Genomic DNA, 20,723 nt, shown 5'->3' with positions numbered 1-20,723 from the left:
CTGTGCCTTGTTTCGCTATAGATTATTTTTGCCTGTTCTAGAATTTCATATAAATGCAATCGTACATGCGTGTACTTTTTTGTCTAAGGCTTCTTTCATTCAGCATGGTGTTTTATAGATTTATCTATGTTGTTTCCTGTTGCCACTGTAACAAATTGAAGTTTGTAACAAGTTAAAGCACAAATTAAGTGGTTTAAAACACAAATTTATTCTCTTACAGTTCTGGAGGTCAGAAATCTGAAGTGAGTCTAAAAGGGCTAAAATCAAGGTGTTGGCAGGGTTGGTTCCTTCTGGAGAGTCCAGGGGAGAATTGGTTCCCTGTCCCTTCCAGCTTCTAAGGCTGCCTGCCTTCCTTTGCTCATGGCCATATTACTCCAGACTCGGCTTTCGTTATCACATTGCCTTCTCTTCTGTAGGCAAATCTTCCTCTGCCTGCCTACTGTAAGGACACTTTGATTATTTAGGACTTACTCTGATAATCCAGTTTATTCTCCCATCTCAAGATCCTTAACTTGGCAAGTCCCTCTTGCCAAAGATGGGAACATTCACAGGTTCAGGGATTAGAATGTGGACATCTTGGGGAGTCATGATTCAGCCTACAACACTTGTATCAGTACTTCATTCCTTTTTATTGCTGAGTAGTATTCCAGTGTATGCATGTACCACATCTAGTTTGTCCATTTGCCTGTGGATCTACATTTGGTTGTTTCTAGTTTTGGGCTATTAGAATAAATCTGCTATAATATATTTCTGTATAGTCTTTGTGTGTACATAAGTTTTATTTCTCTTGGATAAACACCTAAGAGTAGACTTGCCAGGTCATGGGATAGGTGTATGTTTAACTTTATAAAAAACTACCAAACCTTTCCCCAAAGTGGCTGTACTACTTTACATTCCCATCTACATTGAGTTCCTGTTGCTTGATATCCTTGCCAGCATTTGATGTTGTCAGTCTTTTTAATTGTAACCATTCTGGTGGGCATGTAGTGATATGTCATTGTGGTTTTAATTTCATTTCTTTGATAAATAATGATGTTTAGAACATTTTCAAGTGATTACTGGCCATTCGTATGTCTTCTTTTGTGAAGTGTCCAAATGTTTTATACATTTTTTTTTAAGTGGGTTGTGTTTTTATTTTTGAGTTGTGGGAATTCTTTATGCGTTCTGGCTACAAGTTCTTTGTCAAATATATATATATTGAGTTTTTTTGAAATAACAGCTTTATTGAGATATAATTCACATACCATAAAATTCACCCTTTTAAAGTGTACAGTTCAGTAGGTTTTAGTATATTGACAGAGTCGTGCAAACGTCACGGCTGTCTAATTCCAGCGCATTTTCATCACCCTAAAAAGAAGCCCTGCATCCATTAGCAGTCACTCGCCATCCTCCTTCCTCTCACCCCTAGCAGCCACTAAGCTGCTCAGATAAATGTTGGCAAATATTTTTTCCCCATCTGTGGCTCACCTGTTTATTTTCTCAAATGTGTTTTATTATGAGCAGATATTTTTAATTTTGATAAAGTCTAACATCAATTTTTTTTTACATAGTTTTTGCTTTCTTTGATCTAAGAAACCTTTGCCTACTCCCAAGTTGAGAAGAGAGTCTCTTGTTTTCTTCTAGAAGCTTTACGGTTTTTGATTTTATATGTAGGTCTGTGATCCATCTTGAATAAAAATTTGCCTATGGTTTGAGGTAGAGCTTGAGGTTTGTTTTTTTCCCCCTAATGGTTATCCATTTGTTCTCACACCCGTTGTTGAAAAGACTTTCAACTTTTCTCCTCCACTCTTAAAATTCATACATACTCCTTTTGGCTGCAGTTGCTAGGCTACTATCACAATTTTGGCTGGGAAGTGTTACTCAAATTCTCTTTGGTTCACGCTTATCAGTTACTACCTTACTCAGTGAAAGGAGAGAGTAAAATGTGGTTAAACATTACCTCCGAAGGAATTTGAGTACCATGAGTATTAAGGGATATAAAGGAAATTGTGGGTATAGAAGGTTTACAACAGCAGCCTATGTCACATATAATTTTCTAAAGATGTGAGTTGGGGGTTTTGTCTTACAAACTGCATGTCAGACTTTGACAGAAAGATGAACCATCTAAACACAATACTGATTTGTTCCTTCTATGTTTTATGTGATTTTCAAGCATGCTATTCTTTGCTCGTGTTGTTCTCTCTTCCCTCCAGCCCCGCTCCAGCTTCCATTTCCATCCTCACATAACTGTCAAAGCATTCTTCCCGGCCTGCTTACATGATCCTACTTGCGCTTTTCCTGGTATTCCTATCCTGGAATTTTGCTGCCTTCCTGCCCATGAACTCTCGTAGACTTCTGGCACGTCCCCCCATGTGGCAGAGCTGTTCGTGGAGGGGTCTTATGTCTCCCAGCTAAGCCACAGAGTCTTTGAGGCCAGAGAGTTTATCGTGGTCAGTTGTGTCCCCCACTGCTCCTTGTACAAGCCTGGCACAGGGTTGCTTCTCACCGTTGCTTAGTGAACCGTGGGCATTTCAGCATCTTTTTATATGGAAGCAGAGGAAAGGGAAAGTTGAAGGGCAGCTCGTTTCGTTGATGGTTTGGCCATTGGTCACAAAGTTAGGTGGCATCATGCAGAAGACAGCCTTACCCAGGACTCAGAGTTCTCTTTTTTCAAGGGCAATTTAAATTATTAGTCACTATCTATGACTTTGCATAGAGTCTAGGTGTACATTGAAATGGAGCTCTTTAGAATATGGAGAACTGAAATGAATTTTTGAACATTTTAATTCCAGAATAATGAAATTATAGTAGGAACCCTATGTTTCCATTTGTTCTGATTGTATGTTCAATTGCATCAGAAAACCAAATTTAAAGTGATTTTTGAATTGTGCCTTGTCTGATCTGTATCTCTGTATCCTCTCTCTGTGAATGATTGAAAACTGATTGTACTCTTAGTAATATTTTTACAAAGACTGACTTACACAGTATTTCTCTTTGACAGTACGAAATCGTAAGCATATAAACATGAGTCAGAGAAAGTTGTTTGACTTATAGATGCTCCTTACCTAAGAGAAGGACAGATTTTCTTCCTACCCTTGAAATACGTTTAAAATTATAAATAATCCAAAACTCAAAGGAGCTGTCAAGCCTGCGAGGTATAGTTGATAAGTTAATGTTTTGACTATCATCCTGCAGATTTTTTCCAGCAATGCCCAGAGACAAGTTAAGTCAGCTAATTATGTGTTCAGGTTTGTGTGGTTTTTTCCTTCTTCAGTAATCAAGCCGTTGAAAGGTTAAAAAACAAACTCAACTGCTTAAGACTCCTTGAATGGGTGGCTGGGTCCTAATGGAACCTCTGTAGCCTGGTGCCTTGCACAGACCTCTTCAAGGAGTCTTCCTCAGAGCCAGCAGAGGCTTCAAAAGAGTTTGTTATTTCTTAAAACTGATTCCTCTGGGTTGTTTCTTTGTAATTTTTAAATTCCCGTTTTCATTTAAAACGCGCGTTTTTTTCCCTTGCACGGCAGCTAAGCCTGTTATGCTTGTGAGACGTGTGTGTGACTTCCTCTCAGGTTATTGGCCATGGGACAGCTCTGATATATACATGGACTTTTCTTCAAATGCAATCATTTTATGTCTCTCCTTTTCTAGACCAAAAAATCCCAGCAGTAAGTGAAAGGCCTCTTTCTCCTCATCCAATCAGGATCACAAAGACAGCGGCTCACAAAGCCCCAGACGTGAACATCGTGTTGGAAAGGCCCTGGAATGCCAAGTAAGTCAGAACGAGACTGTCTGCTTTCATTGTCGTTGGTTGCTTTTGATGTTGGTAAATTTTGAATTCCTTCAGTTCCCGCAAAACAGAGAGAAATTCTTCTTTTGAGCAAGATCTTGCCAAACTCCAAGATGGCTCAGTAAAATAACATGCTTATAAGATGGGCGTGGAACATGTTGCATCTTAAGGAGGCTTCCATAACATTTACCTGGTTTTTACTGTTGAAAGCCTCACACTGGCACATGTGGTTGTGCTGATAATTACTGCAATATTTGCTTTAAGAGCTCTTTTGTCTATGGGACAGGAATTCCTGCCTTGTGGAGGCTTAGTCCACTGAAAGGGGGAAACAGTGAGTGATGATAGATGTTGGTTCTGTTTAGTGTGAGAAAAAGAAATGAAGATAAGCCTTTGCTTGTCACACCATCAGGGTGAGTGAACACTTTACCCTTGCTCACAGATGATTTTGAATGCTTTCATTTTTATTTGCTCTCAGCTCCCTGGATGAAAGTGTGGGATCAGAGGAGAAATCGGAGAAAAAAGAGGCTCCCCTTCTCTCCCTTTCAGAAGATTCTCAACAGAAAGAGGGTCGAGCTGCCCTCTTTGTCCCCGCCAGGATGCGGCACAGTATTGGGGACTACTGCAGCCGCTTTGAGCAGTACCTCCGGATGATATCTCATGAGGCCGTGGGCTCCTTCAACCCATGGCTGCTTGCTGAAAGGTCAGTAAAATGCTGTGTGGCTCTGTTTAGGAACCAAGAACCAAACGGTACCTGACAGAAGGGCTGGAGGAAGTACTAGCCAAGGTCTCATGCTCTGCCTTCGGGCCCTGGAGTGCCAGTGGTTGCTTGGGCTGTTGGCCAGGCTTTCTCTGCTAACTGCCTTTTTTCAGATAGAGCAGACCATACAACAACACGGGTGATGCCACCCGAAGGAGTGTTCTGCAGCTCTGTCTTCTTAGGCAGAGGCATGGTATTCAAGGGAGGATTTCCTGTTGCGGTTAATGTTAATGTCCATCAGAGAACACAAAATACTACTGGGCAGGACACAGTTGTGATGGTGAAGTCTTCATGGCTGAGACGGACTTGCACTTAGGAGCAGCAGGCTTTCAGACTTTGCCACCTTTTCTTTAACCCTTCTGAGAGTCACCTCCCCTGAGAAAGGTAGTTGTATGGAATTATAAAACAGAGTCCTACTGCTACTAAATATTTGAAGAATGGATAGCCTTCTTTTATGTAAATAGTTAATTGAAAGACATGTATAAATCCATTCTTTTCAAATAGGGCCTAAATGTAAATTCTTCATGGGTATCACTTTATTACATGTTTGCAGATAGTTTTCTTTCATCATTGAATCAAGCAGGATACTATTACAGATCATTTTTTGAACAAGTCTCAAACATATTCCAGGAGTTAATAATTGCCTCTTTTTAATTTGCTTATTCTTTTATATATGTATTCACTTTCTCCACACTCCAGTCAACACCTCTCAACGTCATTTTCCTCCTGATCAGGTGTATCACTTAGTCTCTGTTTCTCGCCTCCACCCCCACCCTTCCTCCTACCCCAGTCCGCATGCTGCTCTCTGGATCTGCTGCGTGGCTGCTGTCCTGGGACTTGCCTTCCTCAGCGCCCGAGTGTCAGGTTGCCTCCCTCCCAGCGGAGAGTCTTTATGTTCTGGTGGCCTTGTCTTCCTCTTCCTTGGTTTACTCTCTTATTTTGTTGGAGCATATCTTCCATTGCATATTGGAAGAAATTTCTTGAGACTTACATGTTTGAAAGTGTCTTTATTCTGTCTTCATACTTGACTGATGATTTGGCTGGGTTTAAAATTACTGGTTTATTTTTTGCAAAGAGTATACCTTCCTTCTTTTGTCGGGGTGAAGGAGGGATTGTCACCTCGCTGCCAGGAGCAGGGGCGGAGACCTATCAATCTCACTGCTCTTTCTGCAGATTTTCAAGCAGTGTCCTCATTTTCTGCCCCACCCCTCACTCCACCCTCGTGATTCTCAGTGCTCTTACTTCCTGAGTCTTTCTAATGTTTCGTGAGACAAATCAGCTTGCTTTTCCTGGGCATCGCCCTCTGCAGACCCTTAGGTTTCAGCTTCCTCTATCCTGCTGAATCAGTTATGATTCTTACACATGCTTTTTATCTTCTGAAAATTTTGGACATTTCTCATCTACTTTGTCTTTCTTTTTCTCCTTATGGATTTATGTATTCCTTTCTTTTCTTTTATTTTAGTGGAGTTTTGGGTGGGATCAGAGATAATCACATATGTTCAATCTCTCAGGTTTAACTTGAAGTCCTGAGACTTCTCTTTAATGTATAGCGCCTTCCAAAGCATGAGACCCTTTGTTCTGGTTGAGATGCACATTTATTTTCTGGGGGAAGAGAAAAACTCGACTGGCTTCCATGTGTTAACACAGTCCTGTAACATGCTCACTGGTTTCCCATAACCTTTCTGGATTGGTTAGGCTGACTGGCCTATTGGGAAATCCCACAACAAGCCAAGGAAGATAGACTGTTCCTTATATATTCTTACCACTTGATAAAATGATACATGTTTTTCATAGTTGTTTTGTAGACGTAAGGAAAAGCTCTCTCAGCTGATAAGAAATATTAGGTTAAAATATAGAGGACAGGGCTATTAAAATATGCCTAGATTTTTACAGATGTTCTCCTCTTCTGCTATCCTTTGACCCCCAGGTGACAGTGCATCTGAAGATGCTAGCTCTGTTTGTGTTTCTTATTTGAGTGTTCCAAAGATGAGAATTGTATTGATAAGATCTTGAAGAAGGATCCAGAGACAGTTGACTTCATCTCATAGCCTCTTGGATGAGGGAGAAGTTAGCTGAGTTTTTCTTTTTCTTTGACTTTCTCCATTCCTCCTTACACCTGAAGAAAAGCACTGTTCCAGTGATCAGAGGGAGCAGTTGATATTAACTGGATATAAATATGAGAGTGATTGTGAAAAGAAAGGCTTAAGGTGATAATGCTTTTGATGAAAGCAAACTCTTAAGGATTCCTGGTTTGAAAAACGAATCAGGAGACTTCGGGTTGAAAAGGACAGATTGAACATATGTATGTATCTTTATTCCCTGTATTCCTGTCACGCTATGTGTCCCTAAATGAATACGTAAGAAACCATCAATGATGGCTAACAAGAAATAGCAATAAAATTTTAGAGCCATAAAGCAGTTAGACAAATGGCAAATGACTTAGCAGACCAGAGAGAGCCAAGTGCCTGATGAGGGTGAAGCCAAGAACCTTATTGATTTGTTCAGGAATGAGAAGCACCAGCTGCTTGTGAAGTGTGGGTGCAGGTGAGTCCAAAAAAGATGGCTTATTTGAAATTCTCATTCTTGAATATAGCAGATCGCTTAGATGACCAACGTGATGAAAACCATGAAAGATATATAGCCTCTTACAGCAGATAAAAAGAACCGTGAGGAAGCAGAGATGATGCAGGAAGCAGAATAAAACATGAAAAACAAACTAGAATTAATATTCTCAGGGAAATAAGTGAAGCTATTACACCATGAAACAAGAACAGGGTACTATAAAAAAGAAACTTTCAAAGAGTGAAACAAAAGTTCTTAGAAATTAAAAATATGATGGTCAAAATAAATTCACTAGAGAGAGTCAAAGCAAAAAGTCAAATCTCTCAGGAAGTAGAATAAAAAAAAGATAAGGAGATAGATAATAGAGAAGAAAAGATTTTAAAAATTGGAGGATTTTTCTAGGAGATCCAATGTCTTACTCAGCTCAGGCTGCCATAACAAATACCATAGGCTGAGCGGCTTAAACAACAGAAATTTACTTCTCATGGTTCTGGAACCTGGCAAGTCCACGATCAAGGCTCTGGCATATCAGCATTTGGTGAGGGCACGCTTCCTGGTTTGCAGACAGCTGTCTTCTTCTTGTGTCCTCATGTGGCTGAGAGAGATCGTCTCTCTTGTGTCTCTTTTATAAGGGGACTAATCCCATTCATGAGGGCACCATCCTCATGATGTAATTACCTCCCTAGAGCCCCACCTCTAAATGTCATCACATTGGGGATTAGACTTCAACAGATGAATTTGGGTGGAAGGGGACACAGATTTTCAGTCCATAGCATCCAACATCTGAATAATAGGAGTTCTAGAATGTGAGAACAGGGAAAAAGGAGGAATGGGAGATTATCAAAGAAATATTGTAAGGAAATTGCCCAGAAAGCTGTTAGGCTGTAGATTGAAAAAGAGTTCATCAGTTGTCCACTGCGAGTGAGTGAGAGAATAAATAAATGAATAAATAAATAGAATAGGGCGCACCATGACACATCATTATGAAAAGGAAATTTGAGCATACCAGTATAAGGAGAAGATGACAAAAGGTTCCAGAGAGTTAAAACTGGATACATTCAGATAATCGGAAATGAGTATTGGGTATTGTTTTCAATAGCAACACTGCTAGAAGATATTAGGGCATACTTCCAAAATTTAACCTAGAATTCTGCACTCACTTAAGTTATTGATTAAATCTAAAGGTAGAATAAAGACATTTTTAGGTATGCAAAGTGTCCAAAAATTTAGTTCCCATGTACTTTTTCTCAGGAGGCTACTGGAGGGATATGTGTGCCATCAGGACAAGGTGCTCATTGAGAAGGAGGAAGACAGGAGTTAGGAAACCTGGACTCCAACATGGAACGTCCAGAAAAACGGCAAAAGCTATTTCCACAAGAGGACTTGCTCAGTGAGCATGGGAAGCAGCCAGTCCAGATTGGAGTAGGAGGACAGAGGACTCCAGGAGGAGTGTTCCCAGAGGGGGAAGGGGGGGGGGAGATTAAAAAGAAGAAGAAGAAAACAGATGCATTACCTAATATTGTTTGAATGTATTGGGAGCACCTTTGTGATCTCTCATAGTTCGGGGGTGAATTCGTGGTAGGAATATAGAAAGCAAAGCAAATATAAAACAAGGTAATCACTTTTGCTTCTGGTAGTGATGCACTTGGTAATTGGGACCACCTCTCCCACTGAGGATAACTGTTAATAGAAAACCTAGATTAAAAATAAAACACATATGCTTGAAGGCATCGGGAAGTTAACTAGGTAATGAAGAATAACTAGGCCACGATCCTGGAGAAGACAGAGACCAGGTGAGGTTAGCCCATTGTTTGGCACTGGATTGTCAGTTTTGGAGGGAGATGAGTGGCACTTTTGACAGTCTTTTCAGATCAGAGGACAGAGGTCGGAATCCAGGGCTTGCATGGTGGGGAAGTTGTCCTGGTGAACTTCCCTCTCTTTTAATTGGGACCTTGAAGGGTGGCACTCTGGAAGGAGCGGTGACCTGGCTGCCAGGGGGTCCTCTCAGGGTCTCCACTCAGCTCCACATTAGCTCAGTTCTTGAGACTGGATTGAGGTGATTCTAGATTATTGCCCCCCAGGGCACCAGGCACAAGCAAACATAAATTTTCTCTGGAGGAGTATAACATCATCTTAGGACTTAAATTATTTCTACAATTTTCAAATACAGTGTCTAGTATATGGTGAAAAGTAACCAGGCAACAGAGAGACGTGACCATAACAAGAACAGACCCACAGCAGCTCCGACAAATATTAGAGCTCTCAGACACAGACATTAAAATAACCGTGCCTGCTGTGTTCATAGAGATGAAAGACACAATTTAAAATGTTGGCAGGGAAGTAGGAACTAAACTAAATCCAAGTGCACATTCTAGCACTGAAAAATACAGTTTCTGAGATGAGGGATTCATTGGATGGGCTTAACAGCAAGTTAGATACATCAAAAGAAAAAATTAGAGACTTGGGATATAGGACAGAAGAAAATATCCAGAGTAATGCATGAAGACACAAAAAAGATGAAAATGAAGAAGAGAGGATAAGGAACATTGGGATAAAGTGACAAGGTCTATTATATATGTGGCTCTAGTCTCAGAAAGAGAGGAGAGAGAGAGGATGGGTCAGACATGACATCTGAAGAGAGAATGGCTGATAACTTCCCCAAAATAACAAAAGGCATCAAGCCATAGATTCAAGAAGCTCTAAAAGCCCCAAGCAGGGTCGGCTCCCTGGCTTAGCGGTTAAGTGCTCGTGCTCCGCTACTGGCAGCCCGGGTTCGGATCCCGGGCGCTCACCGACGCACCGCTTCTCCAGCCATGCTCAGGCCGCGTCCCACATACAGCAACTAGAAGGATGTGCAACTATGACATACAACTATCTACTGGGGCTTTGGGGCGGAGGGGGGAAGGAGGAGGATTGGCAATAGATGTTAGCTCAGAGCCGGTCTTCCTCAGCAAAAAAAAAAAGAGGAGGATTAGCATGGATGTTAGCTCAGGGCTGATCTTCCTCACAAAAATAATTAAAAATAAAAAAATAAAAGCCCCAAGCAAGAAAAATAGAAAGAATATGCGTAGGCATATCACAGTGTTGTTGAAAAATCAAGGACAAAGAGAAAAATCTTAAAATCAGCTGGAGAAAGGAAAAAAGAGAAACAGAAACAATGGAAGCTGGAAGACTTTGCACATCTTTTAAAGTCCTGAAAGAAAAGAACTGCCAATCGGGAATTCTAAGCACAGGGAAATATATTTCAAGAAGGAAGGTAAAAGGTTCCAAACAAACAAAGCTGAGCAAATTTCTTCCCAGTAGACCTTCCCTATAGGAGATATTGAAGGGGTATTTTTCAGGCAGGTGAAAGGTTGAAAATATAGGAGGGCATGAATTTTAAAAAAGGTCAGTATGTAGGTAAATGAATATTGACTATATAAAACAATAAACTGATGTCTTATGGGGTGTGTACATTTAAAACACATGATAACAATAGCACATAAGTCAGGAAGAGGGTAAATGAAGTTAGTGTTCTAAGATTCTTGAATTATCTAGGAAAATGGTAAGAATATCAATTAATGTAAGTCAAGGGTGCTTATTGTAATCTAGGGTGGTCACTACAAGAATAGTAAAAGAGTATATGACATCCAAGTTAATAGAGAGGAAAGAAGGTAATAAAAACAAAAATCTAAAGGAAAGTAAGAAAGAAGAAATAGACAAATAGAAAATACTTGGTATTTTAGTAGTAGAAGCTCAATTATATCAGAATTACATTAAATGAAAAAGGACTATACATGCCAATTAAAAGCAAAAGATTGTCAGATTAGCAAAAACAAAACAAGACCAGCTGGGATGGGAATGGAGTAGAAGGGGTAGGAGAGGGAGAATGAACTGTATTTCCAGTAATAGCACAATCATACTAAAGGGAGCAGGGACAGGTAGGAACTTGTCTAAGTGACTTTTGAATGTATCCTGCTCCCTGTCCCATAGAGAAGACACACAGCCTCTCCTCTGTCGGGCAGTTAGGCAGCTGTCAAAGGTGGATCTGGATTGGGGCTGGGTGGCAGCTACGTAGTTTCCACTGACCTCTGGTTTCAGCCATCTCAAGTGTGAGGTCCATCCTGTGTATACTACAGGCCCCTCCCTCTAGCAGGAGTTTGGGATCTAATCATCACCATCTTAACTTCTTGGAGAGCCAGGCTTCTCACCTTGTTTTTCTTCTTCAGGCTATTGGCTATTCTTGGCCTTATGAGTTTCCGTTTAAATCTTAGAATTGACTTAAGTGCCCCAGCTGAGTAAAAGAATGGCTCCCCTGATTGGCTGTGCGTGCCTTTAGCTGTGCTGTTTGTCTTCCAGCTTTTCAGAAGAGCTGGTAGATGAAGCTCTGGGGGACGTGGCTGCTGAACTTCAGGATGTGTGTGAAGATTATGCAGAAGCTGTGTTCACCTCAGAATTCTTAGAGGCTGCTACATAAAGGCTCTCCACGGCGAGGGCCCTCCTGTCACACTGGAGAAGGCGCGGCACCACCTTTGTTTCAGCCCGCAGGGCGTCTTGATCCTCTGCTGTCCATCCAGGCCCAGAAGGTGCTGCTTCTTCCTTTCTTCACTGCAAGGAAGGGAATGCAGTAACGTCATCCTCACTTTGCATTTTCTCATTGTCATAGCAGTGGTTCTGGTAGTTTATGATGGAATGTGTTATATTTATCAGTGCCCAGGAATCGTGAATTGATAATGGATAATATAATATTTTCTGAATGTATAATTTTCCTATTGAAATATTATGTTCATTCCACTGGCTCTGTTTGGTGATGAGAATGTTGTAAAAGGTAATAAATACGTATGTTTCACACAGGACTTCAAGTTGCTGTTGAACCCACAGGCGGCGTCGGTTACTCTGGTCCCATCAGCTGGCTCATGTTTCCACCTTTGGCGGTTTCCTGTCAGGACGCCTGTCCCTACTGGGTTGCAGATTCATGTGAGCACAGAGGTTGGTTATGCTGCCAAACCTCTGCTCTGTTGCGGCTCATTAAAAAGAGGAACCCACCCATTATCAGTGCAGACAATAAACACTTGTTTCTCTCATGCTCAATTCCTGGGTGGTTTTCACATTTTTAGTTCCTCAAAGTCTTTTAGCTGTGGGTTGACGTGTTCTGATGTACAAAACTTTCTCTGAATTTCGAGGAAGTTTGAGGACACCAGGAGAGGGCCAGGCCTTCTCTGGTGCCTTATTGAAGGTACAGAGCTCGCTTCCATCTCTGGTGAGGTTAGAAGTTTCTATGTTTCCATACCACAAAGGAACCTTGTGTGGGAGGAGAGACCAGATCTGGATGGCGTGAAGACCCCTGGGTCTCCCCAGAGAAAGGAAGAAATTTAAGAACCATAATAGCTTGGTCCTCAAATGTCTTATAAGTCATATTTTCTCAAGAGAAAAGCCTCTGTGTCTTCAGAAACTCTGAATTCAGAAGAAGAGAAGGAATGTGCGTAAAAAGAAGGCCACTGCTTGGAAAAAATTTCCCTCAATTTTTTGCTGGAGCCTTGGTGAAGGAAATGTGAAGAACCGAGTGACATGTGACATACCCCATGGAATAATGTGAATCTTTTTATAACACAGTGTTGTCATCTGGGATTTTTCTCTGAAGTATAAGTATTTCAGGTGATAATTTAAGCTGCTTGATCACACTTATTTGTGCAAAATTGATTTTTGTTTAATGTTAATGTTTTCCTGCTTAATTTTATATAACCTCAGAATGAGAAAGACTTCAAGGGAAATGAAAGGTCTTTAATTTGAGGAGCTGCATGTGTACTCTTGAACTGATAGGAGCGTCTGTTGTTGGTAGCTTCAAGTAATTTCTGTGGCAGTTTTTACTGTGCTGATTTTTAAAATAAACTCAGTATTTAAAGTACGTATATGTCTGTTTGATAATTTACATCTCCATTTTTTTCCCCGCAGGCAGAGTGAATGTGATTTACAGAAACCACTGAGAATACCTGTATTAGTGCATTCTTTGCCACCCCTTCCCCCCAGAGAGAAGGAGATGATAGTAACGCTGACATTTACCGAGCACATACCGTGGGTCAGGCCTGCTCTAAGTGCTTTCCATGTATTAGTTTAGTCACTCCTTGTATCATCTGGGTGAGGTGGATACCATTGTTATCCCCATTTTATAGATGTATAAAATGGGGCACAGAGAGGGGAGATAACAAGCCTGTATTCAGCAGTTCCGTGGTCATGGATTCACTTATCCCCGTAAGGATAATTGGCGCTATTTTGAGAGTTCACTCAAGTGCATTCTCCTGCCTCTTGTTGTCCCCGCTCAGCATGTCCTAGACGCTGTCCTCGGGAGCAGTCCCTTTCCTAAGCACTTCCTGTCCACTGAAGGGGTCAAGTCCAGGCTCCTGTGCTTAGAGTCAGGATGTTTCCAGTCTCTCCTGCTTCTCCCCCTAGGTGGGTCTCCCGTCTCTGACTCGTGAGTGAGGTTACACCTGCCTCCGTGTCCCGTGTCTGCTTATGGCCCTGGCCCGGGTGAACCTCTGTGGCCAGAGCATTCTCCAAAGATGCAAAAATAAACTGCAGGAAGTAAGAACTTTCATTTGAAAATGGAAATTGAAAAAAAAAATAAAAATGGAAATTGAATCCTTACAAAATGAATTTTCCTGTTTGTAGCCTTGCAACTGCCCCAGACCTCTAGGATTTTTGTTCTTCTTGAATAAAGGCTGATCGTGTTTAGGTTGTTCTCTAATGCCCTTCAGTTTTCTCATGACCTAGTCTCGTCTTATTTTCAGAAACAAACGCATGGGTGTAGTATTTCTGTGTTACCTAGGCTGTCCCGATTTACGGAGATGCTGAAATTCTAAGAAGTCCCCACTCTGATTTGTCTGGCTTCACAGCCCCCGTTCTATGGGGTTTTTACCTGTTTATGTACTTGCCTCCAGTCTGCTTAGCTCCTTAAGGGCAAGGCCTCTGCCTAGCATGTAGTTGGTGCTCAGTAAATTCTTTTGAATTAAGGAATGGAGGCACACGTTTTCTTGGGATTGGTTTTGTACAGGGGGTCTATCACATCTCTGTACGGTCCACAACAGTCTATGTTAACCCTTTGAATATAGGCAGGATGCCACCTATGAAGAACTGCCTGTCTCCCAGGCACTGATGCATTCGAAATTCCAACTCAGAATGTCGAGAACTTGCCGCCCTCCCACCTCCCAAAGGGTGCACTGCAGCCTCATGCTACTCCGGGCCCTCAGAGTGCCTTGGTCAGAGAACTGCAGAGAGGACGCGTGGGCTGGCAGGGCTTGTGGTGGCCCTGGACTTGAGGGCAGAGAGAAGTGAATGGGGGACTGCAGAAATGACTCTGTCTCTGTGCTGTGGTCCCTTCTCCCTCTGCCTCTTGGTGCTGGGGGATGGAGGAGAGACGGTGATGAGGGAGTCTTCTTCCTCACCGCCCTTCCCTGACTCACAGGTCCTGCTTCCCTGAAGGTCCAGGGGGAGGGGGTGGATGGAGGAGTGGACTGCTGCATTCTGTGCTGTGGGTCTGGGAGGCAGGAGTAAGGTCTGAGTGAAGCCCCCAGGGCCAACAGGAAACGAAGGGGCTCTATACCCGAGTCGGATGGTTTCCAGTTTTCTCTGTGGCACCGTGTAGGTTTCCTTAACTCTTGTGTGTCTCTAGGAGGAACTCTGTTCTAGCGGCTTGTAAGTGCGATGAGAATTCCCTGCAAAACCTGAACCAGGGGCGTCTGCATCACCATTCAGTCATCGTCACCCCAAAAGTGCCCTTTGGAAGGACCAGCTGGTGAGAGCTCATGGTTCCTCGGGCTCTTGAAAAGCAGCAGAGAGGCAGTGACGTGTCCATGTATCTTCATAAATATTGGCCTTCTCCCTTCAGGTCTCCGTTGGTTCAAGAGCAGAGATCTCGGATCTGTTTCTTCACTGGCACGTTTTATTAGTTGGTTGAGCCTGATAACGTGGGCTGGGTTGGAAGGACTTCCATCAGACATCCGGAGTGCTTCCTGTCTGTCCTCAGTAAGGGCCCCAGGAATTCTCAGATTGTGGCCTGGGGCCAGCTGTCAGGCCCCAGTGAGCTCAGTCAACTGATCCATCAGTTCCATCCATTCATCAGGATGATGGGATCCATCAGTCTCAGCTCACCTGGAGCACAGGTCTGATAACCAGACTGTTGATTTCATTTGTGATCAGGTCCTCCCCTCACTTGCCAGCCTGCCCTGTTCCTGTAACACTGGGCCCTGCTCTACTCTGACCAGTCTTCGCAGGGTCTGAAGTGTGGCTTCTGACCCTCAGCCTGGGGCGGGGAGCCCCGAGACTGCACTTGCCCTCCCTGATGAACCCCCTTTATCTGCTGTTCTTCCTCGAGTCCCCTAGCTGTGCTCCATCCGCCCAGTAACTGTCATCGATTTTTCTTGAACCAAGCCTGCTGCCTCACAATGTTTTGTGGCTGACTTGCCATCTATCCAGCTGGACCTTCTCCTGTGGCCTGCAGCTGAGTCCATCCATTCCCGCCACTGAGTGCCCCCTCAGCGCCCCAGCGGCTGTGTCCAGAGGATAGGCCCTGCCATGTCCTGCTGCCATGGAATAAGTAAGACACCACCTTCCACCTCCTCTGAGCCCTGGCTCTCCATGGGGTCTGCCGTAGGGGTTGCTCCCCTCCCACTCCTGGAGGATCCAGGAGAAGCCATTCGTCTCTCCTGGCTTCCATTGTCTCCTTCTGACCACTGCTCTGCCCTGGTCACAAGATGGCTTCTCTCCTTGGGAAGTCCGAGCCATTGCATATGCCGTCCCCTTTCTCCCTGGTGGTGTCCCTCACTCCCCAAGAAACCCCTGGGTCTTAGAGTTTTTCTCCCTCCCTCCACCCATTTCAATACCTTAAAATCCTTTGTAGAGAACCTTAAAAAGTCTTCCCTGTAGTTTCTGGAGCACCCTTCAAAAGCTGCTTAAGCTTTCCTCCTCCTCAGCAGCCCGACTCTAAGTCCACCTCTGGGAGCTAATGCTTGCTCAGACACTACAGTCCTCCTCTCTGAAAGCCCTCGTCACAGGCTTCGCTCCCCCGGGTGCTATGGGCCCTTTGCTTTCATTGCAGCCCTCCACCTGCTCTGGGGATCTCCTCTTAGTTGCTTTCCTTCCCGCCCTCCCCCAGCCCCAGCCAGTCCTCACTGCCTCTGTCCCCCCCGCCCCCCACCCCCCGACTGAGTCCTGCATTTCCCTTCTGCTCTGCTTGGCTCCCTAGAAACTCCTACCCACACATCGTTCCTCTGTCTTCACTTCAGTCTTGGTGGGGTCAGCCTGAGACCTCCCCCTCGTGGGCTGCAGAAGGTCGCCGTGCCTGTGCAGAGAAGCCCACTGCACATTCCTGCCACCTCCTGGGTGGGGCCCTCAGGATCGCCAGTCTGTCTCTAGCCACACCTGGCCACTCGCTTGGGAATGGGAGAATTCCAGGGGGACTTCCTGCTCTGAAACTTGATCTAGGAAGCCGCTAGCAGACACTGATTCCTCAGGAGCGTGTGGGACCTGGAGTCCAGGGAGCTGGGGAGAGGAAGCTGGCCGCCAGAACCTGTGCAGCCACCTTCCTTTACGGCCCTGAAGACCTCCCAGGAGAGAGTCCACTCTCCAGGGCCAGGCTCAGGAGGAGAGGTGGTTCTTCTTCACCCCCATCATCCAACACCCCTGCCTTGGAGAGTCAACCTGGAGGCCAGGAGAAGTTAGGTGAATACTTTGGGTGTGACACCATGCCCCATCTACTTAGCACTTCACGATTCACAAGATGCCTTTCAATCTGTTCTCTTCTCTCTTTCGGTCATCATAACCACCCTGCTTTGTGGAGCAACAGTAACTCTGCTGGTTAAGAACTGGAGCCATGAGTTAAAATCTCTTGTGACTTTGTGCCTCAGTTTCCCAATCTGTGAAGAGGGGGTAACAGTAGCACCCACCCAGGGTTATTGTGCAGACTAAGGAAAATAACCATGCAAACACCTAGAATAGCGCCTGGCAGATAGTAAGCGCTCAATAAATGTTACTATTGAGTTTATCGCCGAGAACCTTGGAGGAGGGACCGTGTGGCCTTAGTTCTGAAGTGCTTTCCTTGCCTCCTTCTTCCCATTGTGTTCTTTCCTGCTGACAATCCTGTCTCTCCTCGCCTTGCCCTTCAAACCGAACGCTTGGCAGCGCTTTTCCTCGCCATGCCTGTGGCTGCCCTGAGCAGCGAAACGCATCTGGGTCCCCACTCCAGCTGCTCTCCCGGGCCGCCCCAGGTAGATGTCCCTTTTGGCCATGGGGCTACCTGCACCACGGACAGGGCTCCTGCAAGCTTGCTCTAGGGCTTCTAGTGCTGGCAGAACCTTCTGAACTGGACCACATCTTTACGGGGCAGGCAGACGAAGTATTAATAGCCCCTTTTACAGACGAAGAAGTTGAGGCCCACAGAGATTAAGAGACTTGCTTGGGGTCATACAGACACACAGTGACAGAACCAAAACTCAGTCTGCATCTTTTGACTTCAAGCCTTGTATTCTTTCCACTCTGTGGCATTCGTCTCTCTCTCAAGTAGATGATTCTTAGATGGTCTAGAAAATCTTAGCAGATGTCAATTGTAACTGCAATCTCCATTTTTAAGTATCTGCTATGATCCTGCTCTATGCCAGGCGCTGTGCTTCGTTCCGGGCATACAAAGATGACTGAGACGTATTTCCTCCTTCCTAATACGGCCCAGCGCAGCGGCCCAGACGCCCAGAGCCGAGCTGCTGCCTGTTTCCATCCTCTCCGCCGTCCGCCTCCCTCATTCCCTGCACTGCTGCTAGGGCTGGGCCCTGCCCAGAACCCAGCTCACAGAGTGACAGGGACGGCTGGAATGCCGACTTTGTACTGGGTGCTTTGTTTACGTGATCTCATTTGAATCTCACACTAATACTGAAATAGAGATTATTAACTCATTTTACAGATGAAACTGAAGCCAAGTGAGGTGGAGGTTTTCCCAACTAGAAAGTGGTTGTCACCGGGTCTGACTACAAATTTTGGCTCTTCCCAGTGTCCCTCAGTGCCCCTCTCTGGGCCCTGGCATCTAGCTTGCTGCTGGCCAGGCTGCTCCTCCCAGAACCTCTGCCAGGGGCTGGGGCTCAGCTCAGAAGGCGTGAGTCAGGCCGTAGCTACACACTGTACCGTGGGCTCACCTGTGGCCTCACCTCCTGTACCAGGGGCACGTGCCAAATTGGACTTGCTGGCATCAGCCTTGCCCCGGTGGTTCCTGCGCTTGCTGTGCCCGTCAAGTACCGTTCTGCAGATGGTCTTCTGCTCCATCCGGGCCAGCCCCAGTGGCAAAGCCAGTGTCCCTAGCCCTCCAGGTAGTTTCCTCCTCAGCCTCCTAAAGGCATCATTCTCAGGCTGCTCCTTCCCACGAGGTGGCACCCTGGGCACCAGCAGCCCCAGCTTGACATTCTCCCACTAACAACCACAGCAGAAAGAAGCCCCTCATTCCCAAGAGTGCCAGCCAATGCCCCTGCATTACTGCTCGTTGGCTCTGATTGTCCCAACTTGGGTAGCAAGCCGTCCCCTGACCTATTCACTGTGCTCTGATTGGTCAGATCTGAGTCACATGCCCACCCCTGGAAAAGGGATTTGCAGCTTCTCAGCCTCATGGACTGAACGTGGATAAGGGGCAGCTTCCCAGAGGAGAACCAAGGCCCTGTTACCCGAAGCAGAGGGAATGGATACTGGGCAGGCAAAACCTGCCGGTGTGCTCTACAAAAAGGAGCATGTCTTCTTAAGACTAGGTAATAAGACAAATTTCAATTTGCATTAACATTCATTTAATGTTCACTGTATGCTATGGAAAAGCAGAGATGGTTAAGGCACAGACCCTCGCCAGGCGGAATGAAGACCAAGGTGAAATAGAGAGGAAATCAGCACGCTGTGGTTGTACCTGGAGTGACTCATTTTTACTGAGTGAGGCTTGTGAGTTTGGAGGCCTTCACGGACGAGGTGGCATTTGAATTGGACCTGAGTGCATTTGAGGCAGTGAAGAGTGGCTTCGGCTGCTCATGACCCCTTCCAACAAAGAATTTTTGTCCAGCTTCAAGAAGATGCCCTTGAACAGGAATAAGCAGTTTCCCTCACCGCGTCTACCCTCCCTTCCCTTGAAAGCATGATTCGCCCCAGATTGCTCTTGCTCAAGCTTCCTAATCTTTATTCTGTTTCTAAATGGGGGAGTCCACTGGGGGCCCCAGGCCCCTGCCAAGCGCTCCATCTGTATTTAATCAATCCCTTCTCTGAAATCCAATCTGTCATAAATTCCAGCCTCACAATAAACGTTCCCTGAGGTCTGCAGGGACGGGCTTTTATAGTGAATGAGAAACAGAATCGCTGCCCAAACTATTGAATTGAGAACAACGGACTCCAAGGGAGGTGCATGCAAGAGGGGCAAATGGTGAAGCCTGAGCAGCCGCGATGGGGGAGGCCGCGGAGCCCCACCCGCGCAGGGCCTGAGCCTGCACCCTCGGCAAGCCGGGCATGGTCCTCAGCCTGGCTTCCTCGCCTTTATTAGCTCTTGGTAAAGGATTTTATATCTGCTCAGTGTGACGGAGGCATCTTGGCAATCCTCAAAGACCTGCAGAACCTCCTCCCAGCCTCCAGTGAGAAGCCAGCAGCCTTCGTCAGCCACGTAGGTGGCTCTCCAGCCAACATTTACTTTAGTGTCAGAAAGAAATCCCAGGCACGTCTGAAACAGATGTGGGGCCCGCTGAGCGGTGGGGTCTTCCCCAGGAAAACCCAGGCTGGGCCTTGGGGCGTAGGCCTCTGTGGGGGTTGACCCTGACCTTGCCTCTGGAGGGCGCCGGCCTGGCAGGCGGTCCCGCATTCCATGCTGGGCCTGAGACTCGCACGTAGAGCACTGCCACAGCCTTGTGACCTGTGGCATGTGTGACAGAAGGCCGCGTGGCCGTGGGAGGGGAGAGGGATGTTGGCTTGGCTCTGCCAAAGCTTTTAATTAACTCAGATAATCGTTCACAGCTCTAGACATGAGCAAGCCCCAGACTCCCTACACTAACTCAAGGGCCCTGCTTCCCATCTGCACAAACGGATGGACTAAAAGAGGAGTTCTTGCTATTTCGAAGGCTCAGGACCCCTTTAAAAATCTGGAAAAAGCTATGGACCCTTTCCTCAGAAAACACACACATACACACACATATATATGCACACGTGTATACACATACGCACATGTACACACATGTATATACTTGCATGTATACACATGCACACATATACACATACACACGTACACACACGTACACACATACACATGTACACACACTTGCAGTTTCGCATCCAGTTTCAGGGGGCTCACAGTCCCTAGTTCCAGGCAGGCTTGGACGCCAGGTTAAGGAACGCTGACCCCAATGCTCCTGGGGCCCGGCTCCTTCCACTGTAGTACCCTGAGATTGTCTCTGTACACAGCAGGGGCCCCACCACAGAGCGTTTCCAGTCTCCTACTCTGAGGTGGACAGAGGAGGATTTATCCTGTTTGCTGCAGATGAGAACAAAAGCCCAGAGCGGGGGCGGATCTCATGGGAAATCAGTAGTGAATCTGGGTCTAGACCCAAGGTCTTCTCTCCAGCCTGGTGCCCATCGCCTCCATCACCGTTTCCTCTAACTTTTTTGTGC

At 45.4% G+C, this 20,723-nt stretch overlaps 1 protein-coding gene across 7 annotated transcripts in view; it reads left to right on the top strand.

Moving 5' to 3' along the window:
• The window catches only part of KIAA0753 (KIAA0753 ortholog), a 54,856-nt gene extending 42,936 nt beyond the window's left edge, over nucleotides 1–11,920 (top strand). For 5 of the 7 annotated variants that reach the window (XM_087440597.1, XM_004433242.3, XM_087440598.1 and 2 more), the window contains 3 exons: nucleotides 3,628–3,748; nucleotides 4,242–4,466; nucleotides 11,424–11,920. In XM_087440597.1, coding sequence (XP_087296723.1) covers nucleotides 3,628–3,748; nucleotides 4,242–4,466; nucleotides 11,424–11,541 — 464 coding nt within the window. In that variant the 3' untranslated portion in view covers nucleotides 11,542–11,920. Of the gene's footprint in view, nucleotides 1–278; nucleotides 280–3,627; nucleotides 3,749–4,241; nucleotides 4,467–11,423 lie in introns of those variants that run through there. The other 2 variants (XM_087440601.1, XR_015554652.1) reach the window with 2 other exon arrangements.
• The last annotated feature ends 8,803 nt before the right edge of the window (nucleotides 11,921–20,723 follow it).

The sequence above is a fragment of the Ceratotherium simum genome, chromosome 16 (assembly GCF_057802395.1).
Source record: "Ceratotherium simum simum isolate JZ-2026a chromosome 16, ASM5780239v1, whole genome shotgun sequence".
Taxonomy (NCBI): Eukaryota; Metazoa; Chordata; class Mammalia; order Perissodactyla; family Rhinocerotidae; genus Ceratotherium; species Ceratotherium simum.
Note: the sequence above shows the minus strand (reverse complement) of the source record. Positions and strands in the feature narration are given on the sequence as shown.